This window comes from Nelumbo nucifera, chromosome 8 (assembly GCF_055504915.1).
Source record: "Nelumbo nucifera cultivar China Antique chromosome 8, China Antique-T2T, whole genome shotgun sequence".
Taxonomy (NCBI): domain Eukaryota; kingdom Viridiplantae; phylum Streptophyta; class Magnoliopsida; order Proteales; family Nelumbonaceae; genus Nelumbo; species Nelumbo nucifera.
In genome coordinates, this window is record NC_142656.1 from 3443251 (window position 1) to 3456587 (window position 13337).

At 37.0% G+C, this 13337-nt stretch overlaps 1 protein-coding gene across 5 annotated transcripts; it reads left to right on the forward strand.

Annotated features, from left to right (window-relative positions):
• The first annotated feature begins 3133 nt into the window (after positions 1 to 3133).
• Positions 3134 to 11900, forward strand: LOC104600603 (uncharacterized). Of its 5 annotated transcripts, XM_010263646.3 has the most exons (9): positions 3134 to 3555; positions 3674 to 3743; positions 3859 to 4022; positions 5221 to 5377; positions 5755 to 5813; positions 7568 to 8554; positions 10646 to 10936; positions 11076 to 11132; positions 11676 to 11900. In XM_010263646.3, exons 3-9 carry the CDS (start codon positions 3894 to 3896, stop codon positions 11841 to 11843), a joined length of 1848 nt encoding a protein of 615 aa, XP_010261948.1. In that variant the 5' UTR covers positions 3134 to 3555; positions 3674 to 3743; positions 3859 to 3893; the 3' UTR covers positions 11844 to 11900. The 5 variants fall into 5 exon arrangements, with proteins under 5 accessions (XP_010261948.1, XP_010261949.1, XP_088749376.1 ...); XM_010263647.3 differs by lacking the exon at positions 3674 to 3743 and having other exon boundaries at positions 3153 to 3555; XM_088893250.1 differs by lacking the exons at positions 3134 to 3555; positions 3674 to 3743; positions 3859 to 4022; positions 5221 to 5377 and adding an exon at positions 6584 to 6625.
• Positions 11901 to 13337: the final 1437 nt, after the last annotated feature.

Sequence of the window (13337 nt, forward strand, 5' to 3'; positions counted from 1 at the left end):
GTTTGAATGCCAACATGTAGCTTGGGTCGAATTTAGGTTGTAATGAGTCGAGTCGAACAGAGTATCAAGTTACTTTTGCTTGAATTCAAATAAAAAATATAAAGCTTGAAATTCGATTCAAACTCGATCGACTTTAATGTGTTTGGCTGAAACTCGATTCAAGCCACTATTTTTGAGTTATTCGAATCATGGTTTTTGAATCGCTGTTGATCCGAACAGTCAGACCGTTTAATCTTGGAGTCGTTCAAGCAACTGGTTCTATTTTATTTCAAACCCGGTCTCTGGCCAAAAATCATTGAATTGGTCAACGATCCATTGAGCCGGGTGGTGGAACCATTGACCCATTCAATAGTTTTTGGCCATTTTTTTTATTTTTAATCATATTTTCTTTTAATTTTTGTTGTCAGAACGGGTCGTCCATTCGAACTGGATAGTCGAACAGTCGAACCGTCGACCCGGAAACCAGTGGTCAGAATGCTACAATTTCCAAGTCGTTTTTTAAAACCATGACTCAAACTTGCTCAACTTGAGCCGATTATAAATAAATTAATATTATAAATACTATAAATAAAAATATATTATGAAAATCAATTATAAATGTATTTATTTATATTATAAATACAAATATATTAAAAAAAATATTTTAATATGAATTTGATTAGGCCCTCGATCCAATTATTATGAAACTCAAGTTTAACTTGATTCGAATTTGAGTATTTAGCAAACCGAGCCCAAATAACCCATGAATAGGTAAAGGTGTAAAACGGGGGTAGGGCCGTGCTCACTCGTAGGCCAGGCCTCCCTCCCCTAGGATATTTTGGGGGGTTGGCCCAACACAGCCCATGGCCTAAACTCGCACGGGTCTGTGCCAAGCTGGGCCGGGTTGGTCTGTAGGTTGAGCCTTGGGCCAGGTCGGGCTGTGGACTGGGCCAAAGTTATTTATTTAAAAATTGAAAAAAAAACTTAAAACTTTAATTTTATATGAATTTTTTATGTATACAATTGCTTATATATACAATAATTAAAAAAATTGTATAATAAAATTAAAAAAATCGTTTATTTTATTAATATATTATATACTATATATTATTATATAATTATAAATAATATATTATATATTATATATTTTATATATAAATATATATAATATATATGGGTCGGGATGGAACGTAGGCCACGGGTGACACGACATGACAGTGTGGGCCGTGCCAACCCGGCCCGTTAACTTGAAACCCTAAGTCCAACACGGCCCATCGGTCCATATAATCGTACTGGGCCGCGGCATGACCCATAGACCATCAGGCCAGACCGACTCAAAATCGTACTGGGCTATGCCGGGCTGCAGCCCGTTTCATGCCCAGCACGACCCAATTTACACCTCTATAATAGAATCAGTTTGCTTACACCCCGTTTCATGCCCAACCCACATCCATGAGCTGGCGCTGGCGCCCCTGCGTACTCTTCAGAAGTTCAGCTGGTACTTGGGATTAGCAGCATAAAATGAGACTTCGTTTAGATTGTAGATACGTTTGCAAACAACCATCGTATTGGAATCTTCTTTCTCTCTTCTTAATACTCCATTGAGACATGGTTGCTGCTGGCCGAGTAAGTGCTATCCCTACTCAAGCAAGTCCATTAAATCATAAAGAGGACACGTTGTAAGATCCGCCCCATAATCCCATTGTATTTTACTATTTTAGGGGTGCAATTTGGGCTGGACGAGTTAAAATCAGCCCCCCACAAGATTACCCTCCACAACACCTCCCAATGACAATATAAAAAATGAGGATGTCATTATCGGGAAATGTTCTCAATATACGGTGGGGATGTGCTGTGGGACATTGTGGGGGCTGATTTGGTCTCGGGCTGGACTACCTTGAATCCAATTCAAAACTCCAACCTTAAAATATTGAGTTGGGCAGGATCAATTTAAAGTTTGGATCATGGTTTTTAAAAATGACTCGGAGACTGAACCGGTCAGGGGTCTAGTTACTGGGTTGAACGGTCTGCTCGTTCGAACTGAACGATTGGCCCGTTTTGACAACAAAATAAAAAAAAATAAAAAATGGTCAAAACCATTTGAACGGTTCGAATAGTTAACCGCTCGAGTCAACAATTTACTAACCAAAATCAACGATTTTGAGCAAATTTCCGATTTTGAGAAAAAACAAAACCAATCACCTGATCGATTCCTGATTTTTCTGATTTTAAAAACCATGGTTTGGATTAAGGTAAGGTTGAGAAATATGCACAGGGTTGAGGCTTTGGGTAGTTTTTGTTTGTGTGTTATAACCCATGGAATTGGAGAGACGTTTTAAGGACTAAGGTAGGACTAGAACACCCGATGTACTCCATCCCAAAATCAATCCAATCCAACCAGATTGAACTCAGGTTTGGTTTGTTTGGCTAGTTTCTAAGGACAAAGTTATTATTCTTTTTTTGGAGTATTAGTTTTATTTTATACAAAAATTCTTGACATTTATACATAGAAATGCTGTGTTTACATATAATACATACTCTATACTTCTCTCTCTCATTTAAAAACCTCCTTTAAGATAACAGAACAAGAAAAAACATAATTATTTTATTTTTACTTCATAAGTCAGAGCTATTACTTGAAAACAAGTAATACAATATATTATATTTATTATATAAAATAAATTTAAATAGATTTAAAAAAATAAAAAATAAATTTATAAATATACAAATAAGAATGATTGAAGCGGGCAGGACAAATTCGGGATCCCCATTTTCTGTTCAGGGTGCCATTCCTACCAATGATAATGCCCCAGAAGAACGGTAAATTACATAAAGCCCACAATTAGAGGTTCAATAGTTGTGAGTCTCATATTTTATAATTGACGTGGAGCACTATTATTGGTTTCACGGCGAGCTGAATAACTACTGCGTTAAGCTAAATCTTACCTCCTTCTTGTTTAGCTTAATCTTTTCTATTGTAACAAAAAAACAGGGTTAATTTCGCCACTATACCGCTACTATAGACTGTAGTACCGAACTTTACGTACTTCAAAAATGCCCCGCCAGCGGAAAACGATCCGGACTTCACATCTGGATCTTAAATCCAGCTCTTAGATGATTTCGAGTCCGGGCCGTATAGTATAATGGTTAGCAACAAAGCAGAGCATCATGGTAGGAAACTAGGAACGAGAGAAAACTGAAAAAGTCGGTTTTTTTTTTTGTATATTTTTGTTCGTATTTTAATTTCCCCCTCATTTTCTTGGCGTGTTAGAGAAGGCTGTCAATCACTTTCCAAAAAAATCCGTTCTAAAATTATTGAAAATTCGGTCTGGAAGTTGACATCAAGTCCAACCCTTCGAATCATAACTTTCAATTGATTTCTCTGCTTCTTGCTCTTTCTTCTTCTACTTGAAATTTTCGTTCTTCTTCTCTGTTCTAGTTTTTCCCGGCTTACTAATTCCGGCGCCGGACTGTCCTTTTTTTATTCTGCGTTGTTTCGTGCTTTCATCTTTCGTATTCGATATTGGTGATTTTGAAAATTGGAAGAATGAACCAGTAATCCACTACAGCCATATGGTGAGTTTAAGAAAACTGTCAATATCATAATTTTCCTTTTTCTTACTTTAAATTTTTTTATTTGGAATGTATTTTAGTATTTTATTGCTATTTCGAATTGCTGAACTTAAATTTGCAGTTCTTCGTAGCTGTATCATTTGGTTCAGTTGCTGATATTGTTCGGAAATAGAATTTAGGGCTTTCGGACAGTAAGAAAAATTATCATCCTCGAAATTTTGATTTTGAAAGTTCATTTTGTTTTTCGTACTTCAATTACAACTTTGCTGCTTCTTATAATGCTTATTTTTGTCGTACTTTTTACAGTTCGTCTGTTTGAGTTTGCATGCGGTGGATTTTCCATGGAAACACTGGTTGCAGCAGAGGGGAATGATGAACAGCAGGTGAATGGGACTTCCGATGAGAATATTAGCCCCCCTCTATCCTTTCCAAAGGAAATTGCTGATCCTGTTGTATACAAACTCGTCCGGGTACTTCTTCACACAATATCGTTTCCTTTTGTTTCCTCTTTGGTTGTTTTTTGTGTAAAAAATAGTTTTTTTTTTTTTTTTTTTTTTTTTTAATTTGCAACTCTTTGTGTGTGTGTGTGGGGGGGGGGGGGGTCCTGAGACCGGAAATTTTACTATAAATAAGCAAGATGTTCCAAAACACTGAGTTAAGGCAAACGAATTCTTCTCGTTTGCTTGTTAGATTAGCATGCGTTTCGTTGCATCTCTTCTTAGGAAAAGGTAGTTGCTTGGAGGGAAATGGGTTTTATGTTGCTATTAGTTGGGATAACTCTTCTATGAGTAGAACTGAGCCAATTTATTGAAGAGAAGGGCGCCATAGTCAACAGTTACCTTTCCTATAATGGGAAATGATGTGAAGTGTCATATAGCATGTTGCTTCTATAACTTGTGTAAAAGTTTCGGGGCTTTTAGTTGTTCCTCTAGGAATGTTGGCTTCTGAGGTAAATACTTAATTGCAACTCGTGAATGGAAAATGCAGAACTGATTTAAGTATTGACCATTGAATTGTAGAAAAGATAAGAAGAGAGTAAAATGAAACTTAACTTTGATGGGTGCAGCCTTGGTACCTGGGGCCCTGGAGAAGTGAAGGAGTTGGTTGAAAAAGAATGGGGAATTGATGATTAGTTGTGGGCCAGTGGGTGCTTGCATATTACAAGGGCTTAACTTAGGTCTTGCATTGGGCTGAACGGAATTAGCTATTAAAGGGGACTGTTAGGTTGTAACTGGAGGGAAAACTTTGGTTGTTTTGGGGCATGACCCGTTATCATTAGTGTGGGACAAAAAAAGACTTCAGTTAGGTAACATGTCTTATGCAGGAAGCTAGAAAAAACCTACGCTGTTTTTCCAAACAGCCAAGGTTTTTCTGTAACTGGATGGTTATTGTAAGGGGATCTGTGGAACTTCAGGCATCTGGTAATTTAAGTTAGAGTGGTGGTCTAATATGAACTGCACATTCAATTGGGTGTCTAGATTTGCCAATAGTCTAGCAAATTCTCTTGCCAGGGAAGGTGTGAATAGAGGGGAATTGTTATTTTGACATAGGTGAGTTGTTATTTATCAACTCTGGTTAAATCGTAAAGGGTATTGTCTGTTGTTTGTTTGGTCCATTTTATGTAGGAATGGACTGTTATGGGCTTGTAATGTTTTGCCTGTTTTTCAGGTTGAAGGTGATGGAAGACTAGTTCCTGCTACTGATGATGAAGTTATGGAGGTTGAAGACTTGCTTGAGGATGACAAAATTGAACTGCCTTTAGTTGCAGACACTGGGCAGAATAAAGGGTTTTCTTCTGAGAAGGCTAACTTAGAGGGATCTGAAGGTTAGATTAGTAACCTTTGTAGTTGTTACTTGTGTGTGTATATAGTTTATGTTTGGGGTTGTGATTTGGTCTGTGGAACATTCTAAATATTTTTCTTTGCTTATACAATTTCATGTTCATTTCCCCTTTCGGGAGATGATTTACAGCTACTGAGCAGTCTAGATGGGGTTAATTTGAAATTATGAGTTCACTGAAACCATAAATCCCATTTTCATCAGTATTTATAAAAAAACATAAATCCCATTCCCATCTTTGATCTTTTTTTAGAAAAAAAAAATTTTATGCCACTTACTTTAGACTTGAGCTTGGCTATTTGTTTTGCTGCTTGCTTGTTGGTTCAGTATGGTATCCACATCTTAAGGAATTATCTTTTGCAGGATTTTTACAATCAGATAATGCAGAAGTTGATGCTGAAAAGCTAAATGCTCGGCTTGAGGTATGCTATTGGTCTTTTTTCCCCACACCCCACTGTGTGTATTTAAATATCTAAACTAAAATTATTATTGCAGTTTTGCTGCATTTTTCTTGTTTGACACTCCCCTTACATTCATGATTGAAAAGATTCTCATTTTCCTATATTATTTATGCATATAAGACTATAAACTTATGGCTTGTTACAAGTATGTAGCTATGGATTCTTCTTTGCTCTTTCTACTACCATGTCTTTGTCTCTCTGGTATTGAATGAATATGCAGGCTATTTAGTTCACATTGCCAAAATGCAAAGGACCATCACTTATTACTTTTTTCTGGCAGGGATGTAACCTGTCTGCTATGGCTATTTGGGACAACATTCTGTCTCTATACATTATTATTTTCTGTTGGTTCAAATCGTAAAACAAATTGTGGAGGGCATTATAATCATATACTTACCCTTACTCTCCTACCTCATGATATCTATAAGACTATAACAATAGTGAATAAATTCCTTTTAAAGTTTTTATAGGAAAAATATGATGGAAGTTGAAGTAAATGGAGTTTTTTAATCATGGTTTACTGGATCAGCTCTGATTTTTATGTTGTTTCTTTTCAATAATTATTTCATGTAATTTTATCATTTCTGCTGAATAAATAAATCTGTTATTTAACCCCTAGGTACGAATTGAAATTCGTGACATTTATTTCTGTTTTGTACACAATTTAAAAAGTAAATGATACTAATAATAACTATAGTACTTATTTCTGTTTTTCTTATTATCTTTTATAGGTTAAGATGCTTTGTTAAAGGAAAAAAAGAAAAGGAAGCTAGGTCCGTACAACAATTGCCTACATAGGTGGTGTTTGGCAAACAAATTGGCAGAACAATTGTTGTGATGTATAGTATGGCTGCAGAGAGACCCCATCCGTGAAATAAATCAATCAATCATTACATGTTTTATCCTTATGTTTTTTTTTGATAGTTATGTTGTTTTATGTCTTTTATTTTGCCTATAATAGTTAATTCAATTTAGTTGTAACAAATCTTTTAATTAATTAATTGCCTTTATTTTTGGCATGCAATAATGCAACCTTTCAAAAAAAAAAAAATCAGAGGTACACCTTTTTTTTTTTTCTGGGATTATTTTGAACAATTTCTGGATTGAAATTGCAGCCAAATTATTTTTAGCATTATAACTAGTGCTACAAGTCTACAACATATGTTCCTAAATTGCTCTAGATGTCAAAAAGACTTCAATCCTGACATCCATTTTTCTTCATGTCATTTGCATGCATGAATGCCCCTTTTATTTGTGCTTGTTAAATCTGAGAATTACTCTGAAGCAGATACCTGCATGTTGCCAATGTTTATGGAAATTAACTGCTGGCTGTTTTAGTGTTTCTTAATCTGGTTCACATTTTGAGTACTCATCTGAGATCCAATCAATATTATTACATGCTTCTGCTATTTGTGCTTGTTAAATCTGAGAATTACTCTGAAGCAGATACTTGCATGTTGCCAATGTTTATGGAAATTAACTGCTGGATGTTATAGTGTTTCTTAATCTGGTTCACATTTTGAGTACTCATCTGAGATCCAATCAATATTATTACCCAATTCATGCTCTTCCATGGTTATCCTGATTCTCTTATGGTGTTCTTTTTGTTGTACATATTTAGTTGAACTTGTGCTTGGACATTTGCATCTATGTTTGCTTGAACTTATTTTGTTGATTTTCCTAAAGCTTTTGTTGTTCTTTTATCTCTGTTGTAGTATATCGAGGTGATGTTGCAAAAAGTAAAACAAGAAGAGAGGCTCCGGTTATCATGTGCATCTCCTGATCGTTCTTCTGATTGCAAGATCATGGATGGGAAGCCTTCTGATCAGCTTAATAAATTGCGAGCTAGTAATGAGAAGCTCCAGTCTGAGGTTACATTGCAGGAACCTATTCCTTTGCTGTCACCCAGACTAAACAAAAGCCAGACCTATGAAAAAGGTGGCACGGAAACATTCTTGAGATCTACAGATGGTTTATTAAATAATGGATCTTCAGCTTCTGCTCATTCCACCAGTTCAAAGCCTGATTTTTCTATTCTGAAGGAAGAAATTTGCTTGGATAATCTGTCAATTAAGGAACTTCATGAAACTTTCAAAGCAACATTTGGGCGAGAAACTTCTGTCAAGGACAAGCTGTGGCTTAAGAGGCGGATTGCTATGGGACTGACTAATTCATGTGATGTTTCAACCACAACTTTTATTATTAGAGGTAAAACCTTGGTTCGTAATAAAGTCACAGAAGAAAATAGTAAGAGTGTAGATACTACTCTGACCAAAGATCAGGTTGTTGTAAATGATAACTGCAAAGACTTACCAAGTAATCCTACTAACCAAATGGAAGATCAGGGGGTTTTATCTGGCAAGATATTTGGAAAGTCTGATGTAGAAAGTGGCTATAAAAGTGAAGATATCCACATGGAAGAGAGAGCAGCCAAAAGGGTCCGAAAGCCCACTAGGCGGTATATTGAAGAACTTTCAGAAGTTGAAAGCAGGGAATGTAGTGGGAGGTTTCTATCTTCTGTTAAAAATACTGGACCCACACCGTCTTCACCAAAATACATTGCAAGGCCTGTAAGCAATGTGCGTTCAGATGGAACAGTCGTTGTCACCCGGCAGGATTCTCTTGGAGGTTCTGGTGTTCTGGTTCCCTATGTGTCTAGGGTGAGAAGAGGTCGCCCAAGGAAAAACTTTATGGCTCTAATGGTATGCTTTATGGCCTTCTATCTGAGTTATATTTTGATGCATTTATCCATTTCTTCCAATTTTTCCTTTTATCCTTCATTTCATTTGAGGCAATGTCATGTAATTTTGCTGGTCTCTTTATTGTCTACTATTTGTATCTGGTAGTGGTAATATATTTTGGTTGTACTTCTTTATTATATGCACTGCTTTCTATGGCTTGCTTGTCTGCACTTTTGTAAATACCGATTGCCGGGGCTGGGGCAGTTCTTGTATTTTACTATTTATTTCATCTAAGGGGTAAACTCTTGGGCTCCAGGGGGAGAGGGGAGCATGTTTCTAAGACTACTATATCCTTTCAACTGTCACAAGACCTTAGTTGTCAGCATTTTGGCACATATCCTCCCTCCTATTTTTGTTGTGTATGTGTTTGTATGGGGTAGGGAATTGGGGTTCAATTGCTGAGTTCTCTTTAATCAAGGGCAGCATGGCTTTTTGTATTGCTTACTTGCTTTTCTTCTTACGATGTTGTGTATAGGTAAACAATGCCTAATTTGTTCTTTATTCCTTATGGGTGGTCTTTCTTGAATTTCTTAGATAATTTATCTTGTTTTGGATACAACTTGCATTTTATTTGGCTACCTTACAGGTTTACATGTTGATATTAGACAATTCTTAGAATCTAAGACCTACAATGTGCAGTTTGCATGTGTATTATGTTATTTGTGCAAAATTCTTGTTGATATAAGTAAGTTATAGGCAATCATTTAAATGGTTTCTTGCTCAAGTGGCTTGTAATTATACTGGGAAGGAGCATCAGCTGGTCAGGGTTTATATCTCCCATGTGAATCCAAAGTGGGTTAATATCCTTTGTTGTATTCCACATTTAGTCACTTATGCATTGCATCTGTGTGCAAAGAAAGATAAGAAAATGAGAAACGTTAGGTGATAATATGCAGAACACTATTACCAACAAAAAACTATGGAGAAAAATGGTCTTTGGCCTATCTGGAGAGGGTCTGAGCTGCAATTACTATCTGCCTCTCTGGGCCTAAGGCCTGCTTCTAAATGGTCTTTAGCCCACTCCATCCAGTTTTGAACAGCTAACCAATTAACAAGCTTGTTCTTCCCTGGAATTAATGACTTAATGTTGGATCGATGAATTGTTTAGGGCAAAGTAGGCTTTGAATGGTGACGTAGACTTAGAGTGGCCCTTGAAGGAGATGCTTGGCATTTTTTGTAAATACTTCATTCCTTCTAAAGGCCAATCTATCCATCAACTGCCGATAGCCATTGATAACCAATATTCCTAGTATGTACATGAGTTGCAACCCAACCTAATCCACCCGTCTTGACCATTTGAGATTTAGGCTCCATTTGGGAAGAGTGCAAATACAGAATATTTGTATTTGTACTCTTCCCAAGTGGAGCCTTGAAAACTATGTAAACCAATCCTTATTGGGAAAAAAAATGGGTTTCTCCTATAGTGCCATATGGCCCTGCCTGATTGGATCAATCCAAACATAAAAATTGGACTTTATAAAAAAGTTAGAGAAATGAGATAAAGGAGAGAGAAGTGAGGACCAAGAGGAGAGAGAAGCTAAAGGAGAGACTAGAGAGAGACAAAGGATGAGGGAGAAGAGAGAGAAGTGGTGGAGAGTGGATGGATAGAGAGGAAAAGGAAAAGAGAGGAGAGAAAATAGAGAGAATATGTAGGAGAAAGGAAAGAAAAAAAGGGAGAATAAGGATGAGAGAGAGAAAAGAGAGAGGAGACGAATGGAGAGGGCATTTTGCGTATTTCTTTCATGTAGTTGATGCAAAAAAAAAACTTATTTTATATGGTTGACCCAAATTAATATCCACAACCCAACCTAATCCAAACCCTTTTTATTTGACCCAACCACTCAACCCACATCCTAAATGGGTAGGTTTGGATGGGTTACAAGTGGATGGTTGGATGGGTCAGAAATTGCCACCCCTACTTGCTCCTGTACAATCATAATTTGTTTCGTCTTCTCATCTCTCTAAGGATTATCTGTCTGATCAATCTGCTATGATATTGAGGACACAACAGAATTAGATTAGGTAATGCTAATTTAACCCTTTTGTTGCCAGGTGATTTCTAAAGCAGAGAAAGAGAAGCAACCTGTATTTACGTGCAGAAGTGAGCACCAACAAAATGTGGAGCTGGAAAATCTAGACTCATCCAGAGGTAATTCAGATGATAATGTAGTCACTGTTCCAACTGCAAAAGGAGGAACCAGAAGAAAGCATCACCGAGCATGGACTCTCACTGAAGTTATGAAGCTAGTTGAAGGGGTGTCTAGGTATGGAGCTGGAAGGTGGTCTGAGATCAAGCGGCTTGCCTTTGCATCTTATACTTACCGCACTTCAGTTGATTTGAAGGTATGAATTGCAAAATGGACTGTATTCTTGCACTGTAACTGACTTATATGTGGAAGTTTAGCAAAAAGTAAGAAGCACCGTGACTTGATTGTTGCCCTTCAGAATGTTACCATACTAAAAAAAGGTTCTCATTTTGTAGGATAAGTGGAGGAACCTGTTGAGAGCTAGCTTTGCACAGTCACCTACAGACAAAGGGGTTAGTAATTTGTTAATGTTTAGAGACCTGGTGTCAAAGTAGAACCAATCAACTGGCATTCATCAAAATTCATGGGTGGTTCTAATGGGTCAAAGTTCTACCGTTCTGGCATCATAGAAATTGCCTATTGTTTATTATGGTTCTCATTTTTATCAAAGTTATTTGCGTTTCTTATTATTTATTTATTTATTTTTGTGTGTGATTAATCAAAGTTTGTTTTGTTGAAGAAAGGACAAAAATATTCAGAATGAAAAATTATCCACTCCACCCCTTTTCGATTAAACAAATGTAGCCTCAAGCAGAGATTTTTAAAAACAAAATATGTTGTAGCAATTTTGCGAGTTTTACCCCTCTGATATCTCAAGAAATACTGTTGCCATTTTCGTGATATTGCAGATAGATATATCACAGGAGTGGATAAATGCTCCATTTCTCCTGGATGTGTCTCCCGTCCAACGGAAATTTGGTTCTGCCTTTTCTTTTAATTTATGGTTCTGTTCGTGTACATTCTTTCTTAACTTCGTTCTTGGGTATGTTACGCAGATGAAGAATTCACGAAAGCATGCCTCAATGCCCATACCAGCACCCATTCTGTTGCGAGTTCGAGAGCTTGCAGAGATGCATGCGCAATCTGCGCCTGATCTTAGCTCAGGCAAGTTGGCTGGTCGTAGTGGGAGAAATGTAAATGAAGCTAGGACTGGGTACCTGTAACTGTATATGCTACAACAAGTCTTGCAAATAAATATCATTTGTGCACTTAAAGATTATCATATTCTGCCATCACTTAATGCCTGCCTGTGAATGTTAGGACGTTATGAATTATGCCATCACTTGATGACTGCCATGAGTATCTCTGCTACAGTGCTTTCAGCCGTGCATTGAGAACATCTCAGGTACTCCGTTTCATTCATGGGAAGATCGTTCCCAATGCAGGATTGCAATGTGATGTGAAGTTGGTGTAAAGCGCGCTCTGTGAGAGCAAATCCGATATCACTGAAAACAACTAATTTTGCTGACTTCGGTTATGGGAGTTTTAAGTAATTATTTAAATTGTATGATTCAAACCCATTAAAGTGAGTACAAATTAAATGCATAGGTGTCATAATCTAAAAGATTCTGATTGATGTATAGGTGTCATGATCACGGTATAGTTATGGAACATGGATACAACATGGTTATTATGGGCCAATAATGTCCAAGAGTATTGCAAAGCTACTGGCATGTATGTTTCGCATATGTTTAGAAAATGCATGGAAATGGTGACAAAAAAAATTAAGATAAAGGAAAGTCAAATAATATTTTCAAGGCAAAAATATATTTTTTTAAATATTTCAATAACATGGAATTTAAATCATATGACCACATGATTTAATATTATTTTCAAAAGAATAATTCATATGGGCTCCAATCAACGATATAAAAGCTTCTTAGTTCTTACCCCCCCAAAAAAAACTAAAATCTAAAGTTATATTTTATTTTATTTTTGAGTGTGCGATCATGCTTATTGAAACTGTGAGCCCCCACTGTGTTTTTTTTTATTGTCCACGGGAACATTGCAATTTAGGCTGTCATCTTTCCCTGGACATCTGTCTTGATGGTAGTGTTATGTTAGTTTCATCCTCCTATTGATCTCTATTTTTCAACCCCAAGTTTCGTGGTAATGTAAGTTGTAACGTGTACGTTCCGATTTCTAGGAAAAACTTTGGCTGTTTGGGAGCTGTCTCCTTACACATGACACGTTATCATAAGTCATTTGCAATCAATACTGTTAATCAAACAGACAAAAGTGGGGGTGGTCATGCTGAGCTGAGGGAGCTCCCAAACAGCCCAGGCTTCTTTATATATATATATATAACAAACAGTCAAAGTTTTCCTAACCACCTCCAACAGCTCGGCTTACTGATTTGATCATTGGAGATTTATTAAAGCTCGGGATATCACCCTGGTTCTCCGACTTTTGTCTTTTCATGCAGGAATCTTCCGAGCTGCCTCAAGATCGTCCGTGACTTTTGATCTTCGTCAATTATCATTACCCATCTTCAATCCAATAGAGAAAACTTAGGGGGTGTTTAAACGAAACCAACTGCTTCATCAGTACACAAGAGAAAGCCCGAGCCAAGCCTAACACATTTAAGCCCAGGCCCAGAGTAGCTCACACTATGCCTACTCAGGCCTAACCCTATATGCGCTTGAATCGGGCACCCG